Source organism: Colobus angolensis, unplaced genomic scaffold, assembly GCF_000951035.1.
Source record: "Colobus angolensis palliatus isolate OR3802 unplaced genomic scaffold, Cang.pa_1.0 Scaffold229, whole genome shotgun sequence".
NCBI lineage: Eukaryota > Metazoa > Chordata > Mammalia > Primates > Cercopithecidae > Colobus > Colobus angolensis.
Genome location: NW_012115477.1, coordinates 4,535,724 through 4,562,593, shown reverse-complemented (window position 1 = coordinate 4,562,593; position 26,870 = coordinate 4,535,724). Strand labels below are relative to the sequence as shown.

The window sequence follows — 26,870 nt, the reverse complement described above, 5'->3', positions numbered from 1 at the left end:
CAGGATGGTCTCGATCTCCTGACCTCGTGATCCGCCTGTCTCGGCCTCCCAAAGTGCTGGGATTCCAGGCTTGAGCCACCGCGCCCAGCGATGTGTGTATTTTTATGTACTTGTTTGTCATTTGTATATCTTCCTTGGAGAAAGGTCTATTCCAGTTCTTCACCTATTTTTTGATTGGTTGTTTGCCTTTTTCTTGAGTTGTAAGAAATCTTTATATATTCTAGATAGTAGATCCTTATTGATACATGATTTGTAGCATTCCTCCCATTCTGTAGATTTTCTTTTCACTTTCTTGCTTTCCTTTGATGCACAACAGTTTTTAATTTTGATGAAGTCCAATTTATTATTTTCCTCGAATTGTTACTTGTGCTCTTGGTGTTAACATGAGTTTTTATTTATTTTTTTTTAAGTGCTGAATACTAATTAACATATAGTTACAGAAAAACAGATCGTTTTCCTATGTAGATGCTTGGAAATGTTTTTATGTAAGGACATTAACAAGCTACATGCTTTTGAGTAAGTCCAACTGTGGTTGCCCTAATTTTATTTTATTTTTATTTCTTATAGAGATAGGGTCTTGCTTTGTTGCCCAGGCTGAAGTTGAACTGGACTCAAGCTATCCTGTCTAGGCCATCTAAGTAGCTGGGGCTACAGGTGTGTGCCTCTGTGTCTGGCTGTCACTCCATTATATGAAGAGAGATGCACAAACTGATGGATGAGATCCCATCACAATCTGATGATCTTTTTTTTTTTTCTTTAATTGTTTGAGATAGGGTCTTCCTCTGTTACAGTGGCAGATCATAGCTAACTGCAGCCTTGAACTCCTGGGCTCAATCAGTCCTCCCTCCTCAGTCTCCCAGGTAGCTGGGACTACAGGCACATGCCACTATGCCTGGCTAATTTTTTATGTTTTGTAGAGCTGGGGTCTTACTGTGTTGCCCAGGCTAGTCTTGAACTCCTGGGCTCAAATCATCCTCCTGCCTTGGTCTCCCACTGCACTGGGATTGCAGGCGTGAGCCACCTCACACTTGGCCTGATAATCCTTGATTTTATGATTCTCTTAACTGCTAATAGTAATTCACATACTCCTTCACTCTGAGTTTAGCCACATTTTCCTGGCAGTCTTGAAATTGCACTGTATATAATTTTTTAAAAAATTAACTGCCCTATTTGAGATGTATATGACGATACTTAGTTTCTGAAGCCTTGGGTTCAGTGTCCTCATACCAGTTCGGTATAGGAGTGTTTGTCTCCTCACACCTTCCTCATCATTGAGCATGCACTTAAAAAGGGAACCAAAATGTTGCTAAATTGCTAGATGAAAAGAATACTTGTTTAACTTAACATTCTTTTCATTACTAGGTAGGTTGAGGACTTTTCAAGTGTTTTTAGCCTCTTTTGTTTTCTCTATTCAGTGAGATTTCTTTGTTTTGCCATTTTGTCTGTGTGGCCTTGGTGTATATTTCATCTCGTATGAGGTTTTTAGCAATTTTAATAATTTGTCATATTTTTGTCAGATCTTTGCCCTACTTTTTTTGTTTGTTTTTGTTTCTGAGTTTTCTTCTTTTAAGTAAGAAGCTTTAAATTGTTACATGGTCAGTGATATACTTTTCCCTTTTGGTCTCCTTTACGTGGATGGTGAAAGTCCTCCCCATTCAGAAGTCAGACGTATGTATGTGTTAATTTAATTCTCTTTTGTGCTCATTTACCATTTAACTCGTCGACCATCTGATTTATTTGTTTTCTTTTATTGAGTTTTGAGCATTCTTTATATTTTCTGGGTGCAAATCAGCGATAGCATTTTCAGATATTTTCTTCCAGTTTGGGACTTTCCTTTTCATTCTCTTAATGGTGTTTTCTGAAGAGCAGAAGTTCTTAATTTTGATTGTTTAATTTACACATTTTAAAGATCTGTATCGTGCTTCTGGTGTTGTATCTTAAGAATTCTTTACCTAAGTTAAGGTCACAAAGATTTTCTCCTCTTCTAAAAGTTTTACAGTTTTACATTCAAGGTTGTGATCCATTTTGAGTTAGTTCTTGTGATTGGTACATGGTATGTACTTTTCTTATGGGCCAACCAATTTAATAGCAAAAGATTTAAAGACGTGATTTTGCGTAAGAAAATAACACAGCGTTCTCACCCTTCGTGGTGTATTAAAGAGGAAGGAATGCTCTCCTCTGTGTAGAAGATCTCTTCATAGATGCAAGATAGTACACCCTGCAAATTCTGCTGTCATTGCTATCAAAATTGCTTTCAAAACACTTAATAACGAAAATGCAGTAGCGTGCATAAGTATCTTTTGTCTGCTTTGTAAATCTTAAAATGGAGCTTGTTTCTAGGTGAAATGTACATTGAATATTCTTGGAGTATATAAAAGTCAGCCCTTGTATCAGTTGGCCTAAAAAGTGAATCTTATTTTCTTTCTCTTCAAAAACTAATACTGATAAATGTGTTCCTTCTGGGTAGGAGGTTGTATTTTTTTAATCCAGGAAGGATGAATTTAGATATCATTGAGATATGGAAAAGCTTTAATTTAAAAAATATATTTAATTTCACTGTATAAAGTTTTAAATTAACAATACTTCATATTAAAATATTTTCAAAGGTAAATACTTGATTGAAAACCAACTGACAGTTTGACCATCTTTTTATAGTTTATTAGTTTTTTAAATTGAATTTTAATGGAGACTCAGACTGACAAAAGTCAAAATGATACGGAAACCTCCAAAGCACTGCTTTGTATGTCTGAAAGGCACCTACTCAAGGAGAAGCCAGCAGCAACTCAGCAGGGTTTATTTTTATTAGTATAGCTTAGCTGGGATAGAGAAAGCTGGATTTCAGCCAAGTGTGGTTCTGCAAACAGCTCTGTCCTCCGGACTATCAGTTATCTTCTGGGCTTACAGGCTCAGATACCCGGTTGGTCAGACACTAAAGCTGAAGCCTTGGCACCTATGATAATGTATCTGAACCTTCCTTAGGTGAGAGAGTTGGGTTCTCAAGCCACATGCCTCTGAAGTGATGGTAGCATTAAAACTAGGCTAAAGTCTAGACTTGTTCTGTCAGTTTGGAAAATTTCATTCACTTAAGGAAGGAAAAATTCCCCTCCACCCCGGTTTTTCTTTCTTTCTCTTTTAGAGACAGGGTCTCGCTGACACCCTGACTGCAGTGTAGTGGTACGATCATGGCTGACTGCATGCAGCCTCTAACTCGTGGGCTCAACCGATCCTCCCATTTTAGCTTCATGAGTAGCTGGGACTACAGGCACACGCCACCACAACCCGGCTCATTTTTGTATCTTTTTTGGCAGAGGCGGGGTCTCACCATGTTGCCTAGACTGGTCTCAAACCCCTGGGCTCAAATGATCTTCCTGCCTCGGCCTCCCAGAGTGCTGGGATTACGGGTATGAACCACCATGCCTGGCTTAAATTGTCTTTCTTAATTTGCCTTTTTTCGTTCTAGTCTTTTTAAATTGTGCTAAGATACATATACGATCTACCATCTTAGCCATTTTAAAATGTATGGTTCAGTAGTGTTAAGCATATTTAAATTCCAGAACTCTTTTCATCTTGGAAACCTGAAACTCTATATCCATTAAACAGTAACTGCACGTTTCTCCCTCCCCTCAGCATCTGGCAACCACCATTCTGCTTTCTGTCTCCAGGAATTCAACCACTCTAGGTACCTGTTGTAAGTAGAATCATACAGTTCTTGGTTTTATGGAGACTGGCTTATTATTTAGCATAATGTCTTCAAGGTTCATCCATGTGGTGGCGTGTGTCAAAATTTCCTTCCTTTTTAATGCTGAATAATATTCAATTATATGTATGTATCACATTTTGTTTATCCATTTATCCATGGATGGATACTTGGATTGCTTCCACTTTTTGGCTCTTGTGAATAATGCTGCCATGAACAAGGGAAAGGATATAACGTTTTTCTTAATCTTCTTAACACTCTGATGCCCTCTACTATTACTACTAAGCGCTAGTAGATATATTAATACTGTTGGTAATATTTGGAATTCTGGCATTTACAGTTTCCTTGGTGTTCCACTAAGCCCTATGAGTTCCACTGTGCATGTTCCCTCAACAAGTTTGAGATCCAGTCTGTAGATGGGAAGTATCTTACCAGCACTCAGATTCCCAGATTCTCTGGGAATGTTGGAGGTCAGGCACACTAGACCCCTGTTCCTGCAGGGCAGTGATCAGCTGGAGTGGAGGAGTGGCCTCCTTTCCTGGATATATGTGTTCAACCCACCAGTCAGCACCATCCCATATTGTCCTACAGCTGACCTGCTGCCCTGTTGCCCACCTGCTTGGCCCCAAAGCCTGCTGAGTTTGTATAATCTATTTCAGAGAAAAGCTCTCAGGTAATCTGTATGGCTTATAAGGGAAACCTGCAGTCCTTTCTGAAAGGGGAGCTGTGAATATGACTGCTTTGTAGATAGATGTCCTAGGATTCTGGGTGAAAATTCTTAATTCCCCTCATGTAGAAATGTCACAGAGTGTACCTTTTTGACTTAGTATTTTCCTAGTAAAATACACCTTTCTTAAGAAAATGACCACAAAGTCAGATGCATGTAAATGCTTTCAGCCAGGGTTTATTGTTCATCTGCTTTAGGCTGGGCCCTATGTTAGGTGCCCAGGGATTCCATTCTAGTACCTGTGTTCTTAGGGAGTTGAATCCTGGTCCCCCACGTGACTTTTGATGATACTCACACTGTTCATTCCAATAAAGACAGAGTAGACAAACAGAAACTGTGCATGAAAGTTAGGAATAGCATAAAGTTGTCGATTTTTAAAAAGTATTATAAATAATGAAATGGTCTTTTCACTTTCAGATGAGAATTTTCCTTTTTTTGGTTCACTAGACTGTAGTTATCCTAATTTTGTAAAGTTCAACTAAAGTAAATATCCAATAATTGAGAAGTTTTGTATTTTTGTTGTTTTCAGTTACTTGCTGTAGTTTTCTTTTTGGTGAGTCTTACGATTGGCATTATTGTAATAGAATGGAACATAAACTTTGAAGAAAAAAAAAAGTCTGTTGCATTTTGTCTAGACTGTGCAGCTACCCAGTGGATCACTGCTGAATGGAACAGGAAACTGACAGATCCTTGGGCCTAATGTATTGCTATGTTGTGGAACTGGTCATTCATTAGAAGAGGTCCCTGTGTATCCTTTCTATCAGGTTCTTCTCAAATAAATCTTGCTGCCTTTGTTGCATCTGTTAAACGAATCAGTTTGTTGCATTGAGGACACTTGAATATTTTACAGAGTTTTTTTTTTTTTTTTTTTTTTTGCCAAATCCTGAAGCTTGTGACTATCTGAAACTCTTAATACGCTTTGAAGGATCAGAGCCCTGCATACCCCAGGAATGCACACTGTTTTTTTGAAAGTGTGCTCTTTCCTTTTGTTCCTAAGCAGTAATTACAGCCCCCTAATGGTACCTCTGGAGCAGATGCAGAAGTCAAAGATGCAGAAGGAGGAATTAGCTAGGCGGACACAGGGTCGCAGCAGGGGTGGGGCTGAACACAGTACCACAGGGATTAATGCAGTTGCCGCTGGAAGCAGTTTATTCCTATCACCAACACTCTCCATTCCTTATATGTATTTCCATTACATCCATAAATGGGGTGCTCCTCCTCCTTTAAACCATTTATGTTAAAAGAAGCTTCTAGGCCAGCAGGGCTTTTTCGTTTTTTGTTGAATGGTGAGAAGTCAAAAGGAAAAGACTGAAGTTGACACACTGTCCCTCTCAGTGCCTCTGCAGGGACTGAACTCAGTGGCTATTACGTAACTATAACATAGGCACACTTTCATAAGTATTGTCTGTGTTTGTCTAGTCTGGGTGTTTTCCTTGTGTATTAGTTCTGAGTTCTGAGTGCTAAACAACAACAAAAGGTGTCTTTGAAAAGATAAGGTGGCAAACATTGTTTAACATACCGCCTAGAGAAAAGTTTTAATATTTTCCCCAAGAACGATGTCAGAGTTAGGCTTTGCTAGTGCTGCCCTACATGTGGCTGGTAAAAAAATTGTTAGTGGAACTCTACTTCTGTGTTATTCTTGTGTGTCCCTTGCAGTGATTTTATTAGGTGGTGGGAAAGTGTTTGTATTAACCCTTCAGCATCACTGAACTTGGGGTATCCCATTTCTGTATTTATGTTATAGTTCCTTTGATTGAACCATTATTTTCTAATTGTTTTTAATCAAGAAGCATTAAAATAGTGATGAAAATAAATAGATTAAGGATTACCAATTTCTTAAATGGAATCTGACTAAATGTAAAATTAAGTCAACACACCCACACAGAATTCCAAGAAACTAAGTAGCTTTTGAATACACAGCTCTGTGTATGCTAGCACAGTGGTCAAAGTGTGAGATGGAGGACCCTGAGACCCTTTCATGGGTCCATGAGGGCAAATGTAATGTCATAATAATACTAAGATGTTATTTGCTCTTTTTGCTGTGTTGATATTTGCACTGATTGTGCAAAAGCCAAAGTGAGAAAACTGCTGACCTTTAGCATGAATCCAGGTGGTAGCAGCAAACTACATTAGTAGTCATTGCATTATTCACCTCCATGCACTCAATTTACAAAGAAAATGTCAATTTCATATAAGAATGTTCTGATGAAACAGTAAAAATTATTCAATCTCAACTGTTAAGGACATCTTTTTAATATACTGCATGATGAAATGGGAAGTACATGTAAAACATTTCTGCATAACCATACTTTGTGCAGTGATCATCTGGTTAGCTGAAGGAAAAGATCCTGTGTATGGTGAGAATATGTTCCAGGGCTAGAAAGAACCGCAAAGAAATCTTGAACTGCACTGTTTGTTGTTGGTATATATCGGTGGTGTCAGTTTGGCACTATTCTGTATTTATTGTAGATAGAGCACCACATGGATAAGTATATTAAAAATTTGGGGGATCGAGGGTTTTCCTTGTGGTGGAACGGCGATGCTAATGTGAGATGAGGGAGCAGAGGAAGAAGCCTCCGTGTTGGATTTGAATTCAAGGTGTCAGCATGAACTTGTGATTTACCTATTTAAAATATCCTTGCTCTGTCCAAAGAGCCTACAAGCAATGATATTTCATTAACCAAGGTACACCGTGTTCTCCGATCTTGGTTTTTAAATACCATTTCCCAGTGAAAGGTTTCAGGGCTCCTCGGAGAAATGGCTGATTTGAGGTCTGGGACAGGAAACATACAAGGTTAGCTTGCCATGCTCGTTGCGTCAGAAAGCAAGGAGGTGTTGAAAGACCCCTAGTGCCATGTGAGAAGGACAGAGGATGACTTAAAGGAGCTCCCAGTGGCCAAATTTGGGACAGTCAGAAAGAATTATGAGAGTATGGATTATAACACATTGAATAATACTTTTAAAAAATCCATGGATGTACATGGTAGAAGAAAAAGGGGAGAGTGAGAGAAACACTGTGTTATACAAGAATGCCAGCTACTTCATGAAGGAGAGAGAAAATCTGAAAATTTCTCTTTTGCAGTTCCTAATGTAATAATTGATTCAAGGGTGCACTGGCTCACACCTATAATCCCAGCACTTTGGGAGGGTGAGGTGAGAGGATCACTTGAGGCAAGGAATTTGAGACCAGCCTGGGTAACATAGACCCTGTCTTTATTAAAATAAAAAATAATTTTAAAAAAAGCAATGTCAATGATTGCTGAAACTATTGAGCGAGATGTTATCAGGGAAGATATTCACAGAATCTCAAGTGTCACTCTGCATATTCCTTATTAGTGACAAAGAAGAAAAGGTGTGTTTTGTTGTTGTTTTTTTTTTTTTTTGAACAAATCAGGCCGATTCCACCATAACTTACTGACCAAACAGCAACACCACTAAAAAAAGAGACAGCCAGACCTTACGTGCTTTCCAAAGGAAGAGCACAGCACTTCCTACAAAGTAGTCTTGGCAAAAGCAAGCAAACTAGAAGTGAGCCTCCAGATTCAACTCCCAAATTGTAGATCCAGATGAGTCTGTTAAATGCCACCTTGGGGCTGCAAAAAAATAAACCTTCAGACTTGGACAAACTCCACAGTCAAATGACCCAGTTTCTTCAAAAATAAACTGCAAGAGAAAAAAAGATAAAGGAGCGATGAGAAGGGATTTAAGAGCCATGTTGATCAGTGTGTGAACCTTATTTGGATCACGATGCAGATAAACTAAGTTTTTAAAAAATGAGGCAGAAGAACTGTGAATACAGACTGCACATTTGATGATGATACAGAGTGACATGATACTATGTCTACAGTTGCTTCACAATAATTTGGAAGAAGGGGAGTTGGGTCGGGATACGGGGGAAGCACAGTTAGCCTTGGGCAGATAGCTACTGGGAGGATCAATGTGTGCTTATTAAAATACCTTCCTGTCTACTTTTGAAATACCTTTGCAAGTTTTTATAATGAAAAATTAAAAATTAATTAATAGTGGGATAACTTGACATTGTGTGCCCCCTTATGCAATGCATTGATGAGTACATGTCATCTATGTAGAATGGTGCCAAAAATACATAACCTGAATCTAATCATGAGGAAACACTCAGATAAGCTCAGAATATAAGACAAGGCAGTTGTCATGGTCTATCTAAAAAAAAAGTCGGTGTTGTGAAAAGCAACAAAAAACACAAAATCAAATAGAATGCAAAACCTTGCTTGAGTGGATCTTATTGTCTCCAAAAAGTTATAAAAGACATTTTGGGAACAGTTGCAGGTATTAAAATATAGAATTACAGTAAATCGTACTATTAATGTTAATTATTTTCGGTACAATTATGGTTTTGTGGTTCTATGGGAGAATGTCCTTATCCGTGGGAGATATATGCTGAATTGTATTAGGGCCAATCAATACAATGTCTGCAAATTACTTTACTGTGGGTATATATGGATTAGGTTGGCTCATATTAAATTGCTGTTTTCCTAAGTTAAAAACAGCCAAATATCGGCAAATGCCCATGGTTCAACCTCATATTTGTTGAAACAGAGAAAGAAAGCAAATGCAGTGACAAATAATGGGTCTAGATAAAGAATCGACAGGTGTTTGTACTATTTGTTCACCTTTCTGTGTCTTTGAACTTTTTTTAAAACAAAGAATTGGGAGAAAATAGTCAACTTACAAAAATGAACTCCAGCAGATACATATTTGTAGATGAAGTGTGCTGCCACTGTTCCCTCTGGAATCAGTTATCCCCTAATAGCATTTGCATTCTGTTAGAATTAATCCCCAACTACTTAAGTTGACTTACAATATAGAAAAGAAGGAAAACTACTTATTTCATTGTATGAACTTTCTACTTTCTGAATCAGCCTATGACAAAGAAGAGAAAAATAAATAGTGTAGCTGAACACTAAGAAAAGAGCTTAATAATATTTTATGGCATCTTTTTTATGTGGATGACATTTAAAGATGCATCCACTGTAGGAGAAAAAAGAGATCATTGGTTCTCAGAAACAATTTTTCTTTTTGTCAAGAGATCAAAAATGTCTTCTCTCTGGCCTGGTTTTAACATTCTCTGTAAAATAGGGTATATCTAGAATTTTAAGTTTTATCTCCCCCACCCACCCCACACCTTATTTTGCCATGAGTTCTTAGCTGAAGCGTGTTTTGCTCAGGGTTACTGGGGACTTTTGGGCAACCGTGGCAGTTGGATGAAGTGATGAGATCTCTTACTCCCCTCCAGAAAATGTCCCTAAGTGATTAGCAAGAGCCCCTGGTGTAATCCTGCCTCTTTTGAATCCAAAACAGATCCCTAAAGAAGTGGCTGACATCTTTAACGCCCCCAGTGATGATGAAGAGTTTGTCGGCTTCCGAGATGATGTTCCCATGGAAACCGTCTCGTCAGAGGAGAGCTGCGATAGTTTTGACTCACTGGAGTCAGGGAAACAGGTACGGATGATTCCTTCCAAGTAGGTGTGTTCATCTGGAGGCCTGAATCTTGGTTTGGATGTTCTTTTATTTGAACATGGTGTGAGATTGGTGATATCAGTTCATTGTCTAGCATTTTATTTTAGAAACACTATGTCTTCCTGTTTTAAAAAACTGGTGAGAGAACCTAGTTCACTTTGCTGTGTTAATCCTTCCCTGTACCATAATTCTTTTTTTTTTTAATGGACTTCACGTGATCAAGTGGATGTTCTTGGCTGCCTTGGGCTGTAACCTGCGGCGAGGCTGTGTTCAGTCTTCCCACAGAGGCGAGGCTGCGGCGAGGCATGAGGGATCGTGTGGTTACGGGGAGACAGTTGCACCTCTGTGGTCCTGTGGTGCAATTCTGTTGGCACGTCACTCTTGGGATTGCTGGGGGGAGCCTTATTCTTGCGTTAATTACTTTGATCTCTAGCACACACAAGTTAGTGTTCTCTGAGAGGTAGATTCCTGGAGGGTCACATTGTGTCCTGTAGTAGAAGGGCCAATCAAATCTCTACCCTTCAGTGGCATTTTCTTCTGAGTTCATTGCAGCACTCAGAATTCCTCTTTCTCCCTTGACCACGGCCTCTCCAAAACGGCAGCAAATTAAATCCACCTTGCCTCCACTGGGCAAGTACAGGAAGGGGAGCAGTTAATTATATGTAAGTGAAGTGCCTGCTTAATTATGTGGGCCGCTGCAAATTCTGGCCTGGGTGGGAGCTGTGCTTTCTGAGATTGCTGGGGGCTCCCTGGTCTCTGCTGTCCTCATCTCATTTAGCATCTCCACAGCAGTTGACCTCACCAACCACCTCCTTCTAGTCCCCTGAGTTTCTTCCTCTCTGTTACACCTTTTTCTCTATTATTATTTTCTTTCTTTCCAAGATGGAGTATCACTTTGTCACTCAGGCTTGAGCACAGTGGCATGATCTCAGGTCGCTGCAACTTCCAGCTCCCGGGTTCAAGCAATTCTCCCAGCCTCAGCCTCCTGAGTAGCTGGGATTACAGGCTCCTGCCACCACACCTGGCTTATTTTTGTATTTTTTTTTTTTTTTTTTAAGTAGAGAAGGGGTTTTGCCATGTTGACCAGGCTGGTCTCGAGCTCCCGACCTCAGGTGATCCGCCCGCCTCGGCCTCCCAAAGTGCTGGAATTATAGGCGAGAGCCACCGCACCCGGCCTGCTCTTTGTGACTGTCGCTTGTTGTCCTGGTCCCTGTTCCTAAATGCGGATGTTCTCTAAGGTTTTGTCTTCAAACTTCTCAGTGAACTTGTCTGTTGTCCTGCTTTGACCTGTTACTGCATTGTTTTGTGGAGCTTGTCTTCTCTCTGCAGCCCCAGGTGGTTTCTGACTGCCAGTTGGACTGGTCCTGGTTGCTAAGGGAGATCTGAAGCTCACTTCTCCTTCCCTTAGTTGTCTTTCTGGCTTCCCCCTTTCCCCATCTGGTTCTCCATCTTTTGTTGTTCTTGGCCTTCCTTCCCCTCTTCCATCTCCTTGACTCCCATCCAGGAGTTGATGAAACTTCTGCTGTGTTCCTCGTGTCCATCATTCCCTTCCCTCTGCAGCTGCCGTAGCCCTCGTAGCTCTTACCTGAATGCTCATCCCTTCCTACTAGGATCTGTTACAGGATTGAGCTGTGGTCAGCTCCTCTCTTACTCAGCCCTCCATCTGAGCACAGTCAGGCAGTGGGGAGAGCAGAGCCTGTTGGATCCACCTTGAGGAGCATTTGAGCAGGGCAGAACACGTCTAAAGGGCCGAGCACAGAGCCTGGCAGGCCCCGGGCATTAAGAAACAGAACAGCTGCTTCTGCTGCCATGATGACTACTTTTGTAGTCAGGCATGTTCTCCCCGGGGAGGACAGTGTGCCAACTGCTTTTCATACAAATATTGCATTTAATCCACAGAACTCCCTGAGAAGCTGCAGGTGCTGTTACTATCCCCATTTTGCAAGTGATGAAACTGAAGTTCAGGAAGGTGTAATGACTTGCCCAAGGCCCCACATCTGGGAAGTCCCAAGCTGGGATGTTCCAAATCCAGGGCCACCACTTCTCAGCCTCTTACCCCCTGGGTCTCTTTTCTACCTGCTATGCTGCAGGACGCAGGAACTGAATTGACATGCTGATTATCCACTGTTCTGCCCTTTCTGCCCACTGGTCCATGCTGTTCTTCCTGCCTATCTGTGCTGTCACCATTTTTCTAGCCTCTACTGTGGCTCACATCCAGTTATGCTACTTCTTCCATGAAGTCTTACTGGATTTTCTTTCCCTCCATGTGCCATATTGCTCGTGTATCCCTTAGAGCACTGACCCTCACCAGGGTTGTTCGTGGACCTATCTGCCTCCCTGTTAGATTGTAAACTCCTTGAAGAAGGGGGATCTCACACTTGAATGGTGCTTTGTAGCTTCCCTGGCTCTGACTTTTCGTCCCCATGTATTGTTCCTTTCCTCTCATTTCAGGCATCCAGCACCCCACGTGACTGTATACAGTGAGCACGGGGGTTGTTTGCTGGGTGCAGTTGAAATGGGGTGTTTGGCTGGCTGTCTGGGTCAACAGGCCGTTGCTCTCTGGTGTGTTTCTTCATGTCACATGGACTTCAAAATAAGTTTATCCACCTATGTTAGCTTCTCCTCTGATGTGTTACTTGCTTATTGTCCTGATCATGGTAGATGACCACGGCCCATAGCATAGTGCCCAGTATTGATTTTGAAGGAGAATGAACCAGTGCCAGAGAGCAATTAGCAGCGCAAGGGTTTCTAACTCAGAATGCAGTGGAGCAGTGTGGAGTGGAGGTTGGCATCATACAGAACCACATGAAAAACAGTGTTTACACACTTTGGAGTAAGGAAACTAAAGCATAGGCCTCAGTTCAGGACAACGGTAAGTTGTTTTTCTCTATCAGGACTGACCATCAAAGATGGTGATTTCTCCCAGGATGCCCATTGCCCTGTGAGGCTAGCACACAAGATCAAAATAGCCAGAAAAACTGGAAGATGGGAACTCACTGCTTCAAGGCTTGCCCTGTTCTCTTCAGGCCCTAGGCAGGGGCTTTAGGTAGTTGATGAAATTTACACACAGAAATACCGCTCTAAATTAGCCTGCAGGGGCTGGTCCAAGGCTCTGTGAGCCAGATGTTTCTTGTACTGAGAGGCCTCAGGTGCATGGTGGGTTTCCTTAGCAGCAGCCGTGTACCATTCTTCCTTAATAATCAAGCCCTGGCTGCTTCTCTACCCTGACCCCACACACTCACGATCCATTTTAACCAACAGAGAGAACCTGTGCAAACTTGCACACAGTATGTGTATGCTAACTCTGGTCTCCCTTAAACACGATTTGAATTTCACTTTAAAGAAACTTCCCTTTTGTGTGTACAATTTTTTTTTTTTCAAGCAGCTGCACTACAGCTATCAACAAAGGAACAAAGTAATTTAGCTCTGAGCAAACTCACTCCAATTACCCATAATAATTCATAGGAGACATTTTTAAGCTTACAGAATGCTAGATGTAGGCATTTCTTTGTGAGCCCCTGTAAGTTTTTCCACTTGTCTGTTATATCTGTTTTTCCCCAGAGATATATGAGCCCAAAGAAGTATATAATTAAAATCGGGGAAAGGCAGGGGGTTAGATACAGATTCTCAGCCAAATGTGGTGTTACAAGGGGTCATTGCTATATCAGGGATGGAGGGAAGAGACGTCAGAGGAAACTGGGGACAGACTCGAACACTGATGAGGCGTGGCAGGCTTACAGGAGGCTGGTCTCATGGGTCTCCCTTTGGCCTGCAGTTTGTTATTTCCTCTTTCTTTCAAGCATACTTTTAAGAGAGCTGGGTTTCCTTCTTTGCCCTATTTCAAAAGCAAGAAAAAGTATTAGAAAATGCCTTTTCTTAAAGAGTCACATTGCATCTTTCCTTCTGCTCACTTGCCACCTAACCATGGTGGTTCACCTCTCACCTCCTGCAGGAGAGAAATTCGTGGGGGTGACCTTGGGTGAGCTTTCCATCAGGCCGCCGTGGTATCTGCTCATGGAGCAAGTCTAGGCTCTCTGGTGTTGGGCAGTGGGGGCTGGGAGAGGCCCCAGCCTTTTCTTACAGAGAAACTCACGGTTGGTGAACGGGAGGCATGCTCACCCACTTGGAGGAGACTCCGGCTTTGAAAGGCTGTTGGAAAGGGAAGCCAGCATGTGTGGGAGGGAGCCAGGTTTTCTCCTCATGTCTTCTTTCCATGTGTTTTGGTTCTGTGTGAAAGCAGACGTGTCTGGTTGCCAGCTTTGGCAGGAGAAGCTGAATTCCATGAGCACTTACCAGTCACATTAGAAGCTGATTGAGACTACACCCAATTTTTAAAAATTGTCTGATTTGTAGGTCTGAATTTTGTAAGCTTTAGAAAATGTGTATATATATAATTTATATATGTATGTGGGTTTTTTTGAGAGAGGGTCTCGCTCTGTCACCCAGGCCGGAGTGCAGTGGAGCGCAGTTCACTGCTGCCTCAACCTCCCGGGGTTGGGTAATCCTCCCACCTTTGCCTCCCAAGTAACTGGGACTACAGGTACACGCCCAGACCCCAGCTAATTTTTGTAGTTTTTGCAGAGACAAGATCTCACTATGTTGCTCAGACTTGAACTCCTGAGTTCAAGTGATCTGCCTGCCTCGGTCTCCCAAACTGCTGGGATTACGGGGTGAGGCACTGCACCCGGCCAGTGTTGTTGTTGTTGTTGTTGTTGTTTTTTTTATTGTGGTAAAATACACATAACATGAAATATACCATTTCAGCTGTTTTTGATGTGTACAGTTCAGTGCATTAAGTTCACATTGTTGTCCATCCATTTTTGTCATCTCCATCAGAAACTCTGCACCCGTTCAGTAGCTCCTCATTCTACCCTTCCCTGGTAACCTCTGTTCTACTTTCCGTCTCTGATGTATGTGTGTCTTTAATTTAGCAGGATGGGTGCTTTCATTCCAAATACTTCACAGAAGAGCTAAGAAGAATTTTTATAGAGGACACTGACTCAGAGACTGAGGATTTTGCAGGATTTACGCAGAGTGATCTGAATGGAAAGACTAATCCAGAAGTAATGGTAATAAATTACAACAGGAAGGGATGTGGGTAGTAATGTTTTTAATCCTGTTTCTGAATTAGAGTTTTACTTTCAAGAAGTCACTTCACAGGTGAAAATATTTTACTTTTTCTTACATATTTCTTATAAGCAATTGACATAACCTAAAATAATTGCTCCTGGAAGGCTAATCCCTGGTCCACCAGTCCATTATTCTCTTAGAGAAAATCCATTAATTTTCTCCTCATGCCTGTGGAGTCTGGGGATGTGTCCCAGGCGTCCTTTATTGTCCTTCTCAAAGAATTTCTCTCTCTTGGCCAGGCGCGGTGGTTCATGCCTGTAATCCCAGCACTTTGGGAGGCCGAGCTGACCAATATGGTGAAACCCCGTCTCTACTCAAAATACAAAAATTAGCCAGGTGTGGTGGTGGGCACCTGTAATTCAAGCTACTCGGGAGGCTGAGGCAGGAGGATTACTTGAACCCGGGAGGCGGAGCTTGCAGTGAGCCACTGCACTCCAGCCTGGGTGACAGAGCGAGACTCCATCTCAAAAAAAAAAACAAAAAACAGAAAACATTACCTCAAGAGTTTCTTAAACCTCTTTTATCTAAAAGTTTATCTTAGAGTGACAACTTCCTTGAGATACTTTCTTACTGTGTGTGAAGTGACAGTTTTTGGTTTGAAGTTAATTTGGCAAAAATTTGGCTGTGGTACAAGCTTGGTGTTCCCCATGCATTGTGGATTTGGATTTGTCATGCTTTTTAGTGTTAAAGATGACCCAGGCCTGCCTGGATTCTGGAGGGAAGTCTGCTCTCAGCACTTCCTATGAACAGACTTGTTAGTTGATTTGCACACAACACAGTTAGGCTGGTTTACTGCCCACTCGTGTTTGAATCTGAAGGTAACTTTAAGGCACAGCCTTCGGATTTAAGTGCAGAAATGTTTTCTGCTAAAAATAGCATACATTTATCCAAAAAATAAACATGCTACAGTATGAAGATGGAACATAGAGTTTAAGCCTCTTCACAGTCAGAAGCTGCTAAGTAAGGACTAAGTTTTGGCAGAGACTCTGTAGAGGTTAAATAAGCTGTGACTCCTAGGCCTGCCTTATTCTTCACTTGTCCTAGGAGAGAATGTAGAGCATAAAAGCCCGCATGGTAGGCTGCTTTGTTTGATGGTGATTTTTTGCTATGAGTAGCAACATAGAGCTGTGCCAGCCTGGAGGCCCCAGGTCTCCTTTGGCTTTCTTTGCAGAAGCTGTTTGTGTGGCAGTTCATCAGTTCTGGCCAGCAAGTCCCCAGTTTCTTGCCAGCACGATATTAAAATCCTTCTAAAACCCTAATGGGCGTCATTTGTTAGCGACGTACTTATTTTCTGTTCTTTAGTGAAGTGATGTCTGGTTATTTGAAGCATTTGTGTTTCTAGTGAGAGAAAGTGAATTACCCCAGAAGTCTTCCCTCCCACCTGTCCCCAAGTGTGTGGACTGTGATGTGTTACGCAGATCATGATATAGCTTACAGTTCAGCACAGGCCCCTGCAAATTTTATTTTAGAATCCAGTGAGAAGAAAAGCATTGTTGCCTCCCAGCCCAGCCCCCTGCCCACTCCTGTGGGAACTGGCAAGCCTATCTTTCTTGATAATGGGATATTGCTGTAACCTTGGTTTCCAGGGGCCTGCTGGCCGGATGCGAAATAGCCACATCCACGTGCTAGACCTGTGCTCTTCTCTCGGGTCTGATTCTGGGCTGCTGTGGACCATTTGTTCTTTCCTTCCTTCAGGCCTCTGTAGTGAGCCATTCTACATCTAGTAAAGAGAGGCCTGTAGATGATGAGGATGGTAGATAAATGGATCAAAACTGAAGTTCTTCCCTGACAGTGTCCCCTAAAATTGGGTTCCTTTGCCGTACAGCATTTTGAATTCTGAAGCTGTTAATATGGAAAGTTCAGGGTATTAAAAAAAATAGACAAATCAGTGCCGTATAGTCTTATTTCTCACTTGGCTTGGTGTGGATATACCAGGGTTGGCAGTTACCTGCATTTTTTTTTTCTCCCTCTGTCTTATTTCTAACTTTAGTCCAACGAGAATTTGAGGTTGGTGGTGGTCACTGGGGAAGAAGTAGAGTCCCTGAACTGATCCTGGGTCCATATTGGTGCCATTTCATGCTCTTGGTAGATTTTCAGAATTCCCAGATAATGGTTCCCAAAGTTTTCTAACTTGTGGTCATGGAAGGATGCCCAGAAGATGTCCTGGATCTCACATACTTAAACTTGTCTCTGTACCACTGCTAAGAGTCCCGTCACATCTAAGCCATCACCTAGGTGATGTAACCCTGTTACTGCCTTCCATATTTACTGTGTTCTCACTTGTAAAACGGAGCAATGTTTGAATGCTGGAGACCTCTACCATGTGGAATTTGAAAACGTCAGGTGAGGATTTATGGAGTTGACTGAGTGGTGTTTTGCTACAACCTGTCGAGCTTCCTGACCTGGTTTCACCTCATGGCTCTGAGGGTTCTAGGGAAGGGAAAGGTGCCCCTTGACTGAGGACCCAGTGGCAGGTCATCTGGCTGTCCTGGGTCCCTGCCCTGAGGTGCAATCAGCTCTCCTGCCCCGTTACTCAGGAGTCCGGTTCCTGCTATTTAGAGGAGACCAGTCAGCATTTTCCCCCCATAGCACCCTTTCCTGTCTGAAGATCACGTCTGTCAGGCATACCCTTTTTTGTGACTGTCTCTCCTCTTGCTGGTGCTCCTTGGTCGTCCCACAGTGGAGGAGCCCACCCTGTCAGTGTTTCGCTTATAGCCCTCATGTTCCCAGTGAAACCCAGTTCTGTCATGGGTGTGACAGTGCACCGTTCGGTAGTAGGTTGCCTGCTCTTTGATTTTATTCATCAGCCAATTTCTTGGACATTTAAAGGAAATTCAGAGGGAACTCATAACATGAAGGGGAAGCTTTTCATTTGTCAGTTTTTTGTCATATGCTGTCAGAGTTTTAAATGCATGTCTTTTTTATGGGTCTGTAACAGTGTCTTTGTGCTTTTTCTTGCTCTTATTAGGTCGTGGAGTCAGATTTGAGTGATGATGGCAAAGCATCTTTGGTGAGTGAGGAAAAGGAAGATGAAGAAGAAGATAAGGCTACCCCAAGAAGAAGCAGGTCTAGAAGTAGTATTGGTCTTCGAGTAGCCTTTCAGTTCCCCACCAAGAAGCTGGCCAACAAACCAGATAAAAACACTTCTTCCGAGCAGTTGTTTTCTAGCTCACGCTTACAGAATGAGAAAGAAACAGTTCTTGGAAGAAAGAAAGGCCGTAGACAGGTGGTGCAAAGGGAAGATTCTACCTCTGAGTCTGAGGACGACTCTCGGGATGAGAGCCAGGAGAGTTCGGATGCTCTGCTGAAAAGGACCATGAACATCAAGGAGAACAAAGCCATGGTGAGGCTTCACGGAGGGCACCCTGGGAGTTGGTATCAGGCTCTAGCAGCAGTTGCTGGGCTCCCAGAACCACTTTGCTCCTATAGTTGCTGCTGTTGCTTTGGGTTCTGTCAGGAAAATGTACTCTGGGTATTGTGTATCCTTTTTCTTTTCCAGAACCCAGAGCAACTATTACATGATCAGCTCTGGTTTGGGAACAGAAAGAGATTCCCCAGGATCATTTTTAGCCCTTACACAGTGCCATCATGCTGCTTACTGTTGACCAAGCTAAGTTCTAAGTATATAGTTGTGTTGGGGATGACAGGGGCTGAACAACTGGCCTGTTCCCAGCAGAGTAAAGCAGGGGAAGTGGGATGTCACCAAGTCCACTGAGGAGCTGCGAGGAGCAGGTTGGGCAGGTAGCTTTTCACCATGGAACCACTCTTCTGTGGTGACCGGCCCTGGTTCTGAGACTTCTCAAGGAATGGAAGAGGTCTAGGAATTAAAACAACCTCAATAGTGTTAATTCACTCTAAAATGTCTTCATTAGAACAATGAATGGAACAAGGTGAAATCTTTGTTACATATATTTGGTTTTTCTGTATGTAATCAATTACTGTTAATCTGATCATTGTAGAGAATCATTGTTTGCTTCATAATTGTTTACAGAGTTTTTTTTAATAGTTCTACCACTTACAATCACTGTTAGCATTTTTGTGTTTTTTTAATCTTTTCCTTTTAAAAAAAGAATGATGTAGTGATACTGTATATGCAAGCTTATATGTCTAATATAAATTACTTACAAAAATGGAATGCCTACTTTCGGGTTATTTTTATCCTAAGAAACATTTTTACTTAGCTAAGGGAAATTTTCAGCACTGTATCCATCTGCATCTTTAAAGTAAGAGCTATTTTCTTTATGATTTTTTTGGTGGCACTCATATAATTATATAAACTAAAATGAATCCTAATTAAATTCTCTGGCATATTAATGCCTATTATTTGGTGTTATTGTTCACTTAGGAATATCTTCATAAATTACTTTGATAATTTATTTAAAGAATCAGATTTTTGGAGCTCTAACCATCGAAATAATCTTAATTGAGCTTTTTCTTTTTTGAACATCCTGAAACTTGAGACTCACATGTGCAAAATGAATTGTCCCAGGGTCACACTGCCTTGGGTTAGCCTCCGGGTCAGGATCGGAACCTCATGCTCCAGGTCTTGATCATTCCAGGACTGTTTTCCTGGTGTTGTGTTGTCCTTATATATAAGGAATGGGCTAGTGTTCATTCATATGAATGATGACATCAGTATCTCGGGTCTGGAGATAAAATCTTTACATGTGAGGTTAAAAGTATAACGTTGCGGGTTATGTAAACTATTGAAGTTAGGTTTCTTACGATAGCAAAACGGAAGACTTGAGATAGGTGTTGGATGACCTAACCCTGGAGCACTATTTATGTAAGATCCTTTCTTATGTTCTGAACTTCAGCTTGCCCAGTTATTGGCGGAATTGAACTCAATGCCAGATTTCTTCCCAGTACGAACCCCGACCTCAGCTTCTGTAAGTAGAACTCCTTATAATTATACCAATACTGATATATGGTGATCAGCTACCAGATGGCTTTTATTCAAGAGAGTCCCCAGTTGCCTCTGTCTGCACTCTTGATTTCAGAGGAAGAAAACAGTGAGGCGAGCCTTCTCGGAGGGACAGATCACGCGGCGCATGAACCCGACCCGGAGTGCACGGCCTCCAGAGAAGTTTGCTCTAGAGAACTTCACTGTCTCAGCCGCCAAATTTGCAGAAGAGTTTTACAGCTTCCGAAGAAGGAAGACAATTAGTGGGGTATTTTCTGACTAATACGTGAATTCGTTTTTGTCTGAGCTGCCATTCCTCCAAACGTGAACGCACATCACTGTCACCCCAGGGCTGTTTCTGACCCTGTGGGTCTGCGGCAGCTGAGAACTTGCATTTCTATCTGCTTCCCAGGTGATGCCGTTGCTCCCGAGATCATACTTTGAGAAGCAGCCCTGGTCTAAGCTGGAGGTCACAGAGAGAGTCTTTTATCCAAGCCGAGCTGAGAAGCAGCTCATTTGTTAGGACCCTGCTTTGATCTCTGCTGCAGGCAGTAAAGGCCTGTCCACAGCTCCAGTCAGCTTTGTGGTGTCTACTTCGTGGAAAAGTGCAGTGATTCCTCCTTGCCTTTCTGTTTTAGGCATGAGGTGTTTCAAGCGATTTCAGTTTGGAGGGAGAAACTTTGGACTCATTTGTGGGTTTGGCTGTTCAGTGTGGTTCACCTCTTCACAGAGTTTACAGCAAAGAACCAAAAACCTTGATTTTCTCCTTTATGACTGTATCGCCTTGCTGAGAAGGAAGCTTGGCAGGTGGCAGGAGCTCAGTAAATAACTAAATGAAATGGCTGCAGGGAAACAGAAGAGGGAGAGGGTTAACATTAATGGTGCTAGATTTTTGAGAGTTTAAAATATTTGTAATTTTTTTATAACTGTTCAAAACATCGCACTCCAGGTTCTGCTTGTGTTCACTGTGCAGGGGAAGTGCCGGGAGTATAGACGACGTCACCGTATATCTTCTTTTCGGCCAGTGGAAGATATCACCGAAGAGGACTTAGAAAATGTTGCCATAACTGTTCGAGATAAAATCTATGATAAAGTTCTGGTAAATTATATATTATGAGTAATTTGCATGATTGTCATTCTTATTAGGAGTCTAAAGCATTGATATTTGGAATCTCACTTGTTTTTAAACTCTTATCAGGGCTTATGCCATCTCACCAAGGGCCCAGAGCCAGGTTCTAAATTGGAGGGTCAAGGGTCAGCTGTACCTGGGAGGCAGCCTAGTGCAGTAATTCCCATCAGGACAGCAGTCTCTCTTAGGGATGCATACAATCTGGGAGAAGGGAAAGGTATAGTTTAAAAGGGATTTTTATATGTAACTTATGGTTTAAATATTTATATAGTTTTATGTTTTAAATATTTAAAAAAGTTAGTATATTTGGGGGGTAATATAACCATAGAAAATAAAGTTTGGCAGAATATCTGGTAGGAAACGGGTTAAATTTCTTTTAAATGGTGATTTAGAGGGAGGTTTTGCATTTTGCTTTTTTGTGTGTTTTTCTGGATAATGGGACACTGTCAAGATAGTATTAAAATGCTTTAAATTTAGTTGTCAATATTAAAAAAATAGATTTCACATTGAAGATATCCAGGTCTGCAGAGCTAGGCTGGGGCCAAGGTGATGCCACCTGAGGCTCATTGCCACTCAGTCACTTGTCACCTTTCAGGGGCTCTACCACCCCTGACTTAAGCTTTTCTCTGGTCTCTCTTCCTGACAGCCTGATCATTTCATTCCTTCTGGGTCTCTGCTCAGCCTCATCTGACCTAATATGCTTCTCTGGCCACAGACCTGTGATGGTTACATTCTAGAGTAGTAGTCCCCAACCTTTTTGGCACTGGGGACTGGTTTTGTGAAAGACAATTTTTCCATGGATTTGGGGGATGGGCAGGGGATGGTTTCAGGATGAAACTGTTCCACCTCAGATCATCAGGCATTAGATTCTTTTAAAGGGTACACAACCTAGATCCCTCACATGCACAATTCACAATAGATGGTTTGTGCTCCTATGAGAATCTAATGGTGCCACTGATCTGACAGGAGGCGGCAGAGCTCAGGTGGTAATGCTCACCCACCTGCTGCTCACTTCCTGCTGTGCAGCCCGGTTCCAAACAGGCCACAGACTGGTTCTAGCCTGGGGGCTTGGGACCCCTTGTTTAGAGACGATGCTGTGGTTCTTAGGAAAACAGTCCTACTTCATTTGAGGAGACAGGTGGTATTTCTTCATACACTTGGAAATGCACATGATGGCATCTGGCCTCAGTGGGCATCAGCATATCCCTGTGTTCACCTGCTCACTGCCTTACCCCCGTAGGGTAACACGTGCCATCAGTGTCGCCAAAAGACCATCGACACCAAGACAGTGTGTCGGAACCAGGGTTGCTGTGGTGTGCGAGGACAGTTCTGTGGACCATGCCTGCGGAACCGCTATGGGGAGGATGTCAGATCGGCGTTGCTGGACCCGGTAGGAGCAGCGTTTACATTTGTTGTAAACTGTACTGATGAAGGAAGCAAGCTGAAGATGGGCTTCCTGGGTTCTCACTGGGCACTGGGAGGTCCAGAACTCTGGTTTTTCCCTTCCCTTTGTATCTTAAGGCTCCAGGGAAAATGAAAAATAGGGATTCATTCTGGAAGGAGAGAAGCTGACCAGTGAATAGAAGAATTTATGTTTGATTTTCCATTGTCAGAGCAAAACTTGCTTACAGTCTTCTAGTTTTATACAAGTAATCCCTGTACCTGTCCTTCAGCAGAGTGATTTCCCTCTCATTTGTTTTTCTGGGCCAGGCCGAGAGGGAGGTGTACACTGCAGTATTGAGTGCTTTCTGTGTGCCTGGCACTGTGCAAGCTGTCGCTCACTCTTAGAAATTTGTTTAATCCGGTGAAATAGGTGTATAACCTGTCTCTCTCTCAGCTCCCTTGGTAAAATGAGACATAGTATCATGGTGAGTAGGCACGACCTTGAGCCTGGGGCAGTCCTCCCAAGTGTGGCATCTTAGGCAGCAGTCATGGGGTAAATATATCGTCCCCAATTGACCAGCATAAACTGCTGCTCAGGTGAGTCGTTCAACAATCAGCATACATTGAAAGGGCTGAAACTCACACCTTGATCTTTTGGAAACCTTGTGCTCCTAAACCAGGGCTGACATCCCAGGCCTGTGACGTGCACACACAGGGCCCTGTGCTTGGCCAAATGCTTATGAAACTCTCCATGATTTTTAAGCAGGGAGCCCTGAAAGGTGTCGTTTTTCAGTGTTTGCATGTGACGTGGGGTGATCAGCCTTCCTGCCTCGTGAGGAGCCCCCTGGGACGTAGACTGAAAGATGCCATGTGATTAAAGGTTGGAGGAGAGGCCAGCTGAGCCAGTCTGGATCCGTATCCCAGTTCTTGCCAGAGCCTGTAGATAATGAGCGAAGTGTCTGCTGTCATCTCTCTGTTAGGACTGGGTGTGTCCCCCCTGTCGTGGGATCTGCAATTGCAGCTACTGTCGGAAGCGTGACGGCCGCTGTGCCACAGGAATCCTCATTCATCTGGCCAAGTTTTATGGTTATAACAATGTTAAGGAATATCTGGAGAGGTAAGTCTCCTGCAGCTTAAAAACAGCTTGAAATCCCGAGGCCGAGCATGGGCGATCCTCTTGGCAAATAGTTGTTGCCTGCCCCTGTGACTTATATAAACCACGAGTACCATCCATTCTGTATCTGTTTGCATTGGAAAAGCTCAGGCCCGATATTTTCCCTATTAGGGAATATTCTCCTTTGCTAGATTTTTCAACTCAACTCCATGTTGCCTTTAACCAAAATTTCTCCTTGAGGTGTATGACAGAAATGGAAGGAGTAAACAAGGCAGGCTGAGGGGAAATGACACAGATTATGAAGAGGCAGCCATAATCCTAGTGCGAACTGAGAGTTCAGGGCAAGAAGATAGAATGTACAAGTAGCTACAAGTTTCATTAATGTGATAAAATCTGAATCGTGGTTCTGGAATGCGGGAGTGAGGCAAGTCGTGCTTGGGGCGTACTGTACCGGAGGGTGTACCGATACTGATGCAGAAAATGTCAGGATTTCGAGTGTCAGGAGATAAGGGTTCTGGCTTTGGCTTTGTACTCTTAGATGATTATGGAACCTCTCAAGCTTTGTACTAATTACTTACCAAATAGTTCTCATCTACTACTTACCAACTATTTCTCATCTTCTCAGCTTACAAAAGGAGCTGGTAGAAGACAATTAAGAGGAAAGCAGAACCAGCCGCCTCACCATAGAGTACTCCAACAAGACATGCATACCATTTGTGCCTAAGATTTTTTACCGGTTGTGTTTTTATACAGAAATTCTTTGTAGAGATTACTGTTTCTAAATACTATTTTTTTTAAGATTGTTTATATGCTTACAAAGATTTCTCAGGAAGACAGCAGAGCAGAGGAATCTATATAGATGTATGCACAGACCTATTTGTATGCTGAACTTTGTTCAGTGATTAAAAAGCACAGTTTAAATGGGGTGGGGTTAAAAAAGCACAGTTTAAATGGGATGGGGTTAAAGTTCAGACAAGTTAGAGAGAAAACATTGTATGAGCAGCTCCTGCCTTGATCTCTTTGGCTTCCCAAACAGTAACTCCAGGCCAAGTTTGCCTCAGCACAAGTGACCACAGTTTAATAGACCACACACATCGTTTAACCTGCTCTTGGTCATTGAAAATTTACACTGAACAAAGTGCAATTAACTGCAGAACAGTTTTACTAAAACTTGACTGAACAAAAGGGGACTGTCAACATTGTAGACACTGGAGGCCTCACAGAGTGCTAGCCTCTTCCTTCAGGACTCACCTGGGGCCTGCTGCTTTTATATTTTAAAAGAGTTTAAGGGCTAATAATTTTTAGTTTTTTTTTTATTTTGAGACGGAGTCTCGCTCTGTCGCCCAGGCTGGAGTGCAGTGGCCGGATCTCAGCTCACTGCAAGCTCCGCCTCCCGGGTTTACACCATTCTCCTGCCTTAGCCTCCCGAGTAGCTGGGACTACAGGCGCCCGCCACCACGGCCGGTTTTTTGTATTTTTTGGTAGAGACGGGGTTTCACCGTGTTAGCCAGGATGGTCTCAATCTCCTGACCTTGTGATCCGCCCATCTCGGCCTCCCTAAGTGCTGGGATTACAGGCTTGAGCCACCGCGCCTGGCCAATAATTTTTAATTTAATTGGTTGGTTGTTTAAGAATTAAAATCTCCTTTCTGGCTGCATTGCTTTTGCATGTTCAGATGTGATATACATTTTTTTGAGATGGAGTCTTGTTCTGTTGCCCAGGCTGGAGTACAGTGGTGCAACCTCGGCTCACTGCAACCTTTGCCTCCTGGGTTCAAGCGATTCTTCTGCCTCCTGAGTAACTGGAACTACAGTTGCGTGCCACCACACCCGGTTAATTTTTTGTAGTTCTAGTAGAGATGGGGTTTTACCATGTTAGCCAGGATGGTATCGATCTGACCTCGTGATCCATCTGCCTCGGCCTCCCAAAGTGCTGGGATTACAAGTGTGAGCCACCGCACTCAGCCCTGAATAAGTTTCTAATATTTTGTCTGATTTTCACTCTTCCTTCTTCACTTTTTAAGGATGGCGTTGAAAAAAGAATGCACGTGCGAGTTACTAAAAAGTTGTAATAGAATACATTAAATGTGCATGGGAACAGTGCAGCAACACAATAGAAAATCCTCACTGCACTCCAGCCGAGGCTAGAGTTATCTTACACTTCTAGCAGCAGAGCCACTCCGGCTAGAACCCATTTTGCAGTCTTCTCTTTGCTCTTCAGCCTGAAGGTCCAGATGTAGCTGGGGCCTCTCAGTTTGGTTCTGTACACAGGGCACTCGTAGGTCTGTTTGGTTTCTTGTCTCTCCACGGGGGTGGCTTTTGCAAAGATGACCGGCATAGGGCATGTCAGCTCCTTGAGACGGGCTTCAACAATGGTTCCTGATTGGGTGTCCCAGCGGGCGCCTATAGCAAAAACACAACGGTTGCAATTGTGTGGCAGGTTGCTACTGATGATCAAGTTGTTTGATGCAATAAACATTCTGGTTTTGTCATACTTTTTTGCTTGTCAGTGGTATTTTTACTGAGCTGGCCAGACTGAGCTTTGAAAGGTAGGTTACCCTGCCTGCAGTGGAGGCACTGCTTTGCTTCCATGCTTAGTGGCTAAACTTTCCTGTAGAAGTAATCTGATTTTATGAAATGGGATTCTAAGAGAATTCACATACATTAAACTAGTTTGCCCTCCCTTTAAATCTGCAGTTCAACACATTCCCTCCCCGTCGCGCCTTATTCTCTGACACCAAGTTCCAGTCTTTCATTTATGTCAGAACTTGTGGCACTTGCTTTAAAGTAAAAAAGGAACATCTTGGTAGGGACTAAGTGTCCTGTAGAATAAATACATGGCCAGATAAATTTGGAAAATATTGCGTAGTGTAGCCCCCTCTCAGAGATTCACCCTACGTGGTAGCATCTTCAAGGCGTGGAGAAGTCTTGTAGTAAAATATTAGAGCAAAGTTTACTGACAGTTTTTAAAATCATTATATTGAAAAGCAAAATAATGTAAATTCAGTCTGAGTCTAAAGTTATTCAGTGGCATTACCACCCAGATATATGTGCAAAATTTAAGTGATAGCCATTACCTCAAATATTACACAATTTGGTTCACATTGGACAGACATCCCAGCATTTAAATTATTTAAGAGGAAGAAATGAGATAATGACTAGCATAAGGTTACTGTGTGAGTGAGGGGATGCTGAGAAACAGAGGACAAACACCAATCTGAACCTGAGTAAGGAAAAGGTTCCCCACTTACTCCTTGGGGTGTCTTACCCTCCATGAAGAGTCCGTGGAGGT

At 42.5% G+C, this 26,870-nt stretch overlaps 2 protein-coding genes across 3 annotated transcripts in view; one reads left to right on the top strand and one right to left on the bottom strand.

The window, feature by feature from the left end:
• The window catches only part of CDCA7L (cell division cycle associated 7-like), a 44,409-nt gene extending 19,519 nt beyond the window's left edge, over positions 1 to 24,890 (top strand). The window contains exons 2-10 of one of the 2 annotated variants that reach the window (XM_011944169.1): positions 9,762 to 9,902; positions 14,852 to 14,989; positions 18,019 to 18,393; positions 19,868 to 19,939; positions 20,051 to 20,221; positions 20,927 to 21,052; positions 22,323 to 22,472; positions 23,446 to 23,582; positions 24,205 to 24,890. In XM_011944169.1, the coding sequence (XP_011799559.1) occupies positions 9,762 to 9,902; positions 14,852 to 14,989; positions 18,019 to 18,393; positions 19,868 to 19,939; positions 20,051 to 20,221; positions 20,927 to 21,052; positions 22,323 to 22,472; positions 23,446 to 23,582; positions 24,205 to 24,235 (1,341 nt within the window). In that variant the 3' untranslated portion in view covers positions 24,236 to 24,890. The remainder of the gene's footprint in view (positions 1 to 9,761; positions 9,903 to 14,851; positions 14,990 to 18,018; positions 18,394 to 19,867; positions 19,940 to 20,050; positions 20,222 to 20,926; positions 21,053 to 22,322; positions 22,473 to 23,445; positions 23,583 to 24,204) is intronic. The other variant, XM_011944170.1, reaches the window with a different exon arrangement.
• An 843-nt stretch (positions 24,891 to 25,733) lies between these two features.
• DNAH11 (dynein, axonemal, heavy chain 11) overlaps positions 25,734 to 26,870 on the bottom strand; it is a 384,221-nt gene continuing 383,084 nt past the window's right edge. Inside the window, exon 83 of the mRNA XM_011944208.1 lies at positions 25,734 to 25,981. Within this exon, the coding sequence (XP_011799598.1) occupies positions 25,734 to 25,981 (248 nt within the window). The remainder of the gene's footprint in view (positions 25,982 to 26,870) is intronic.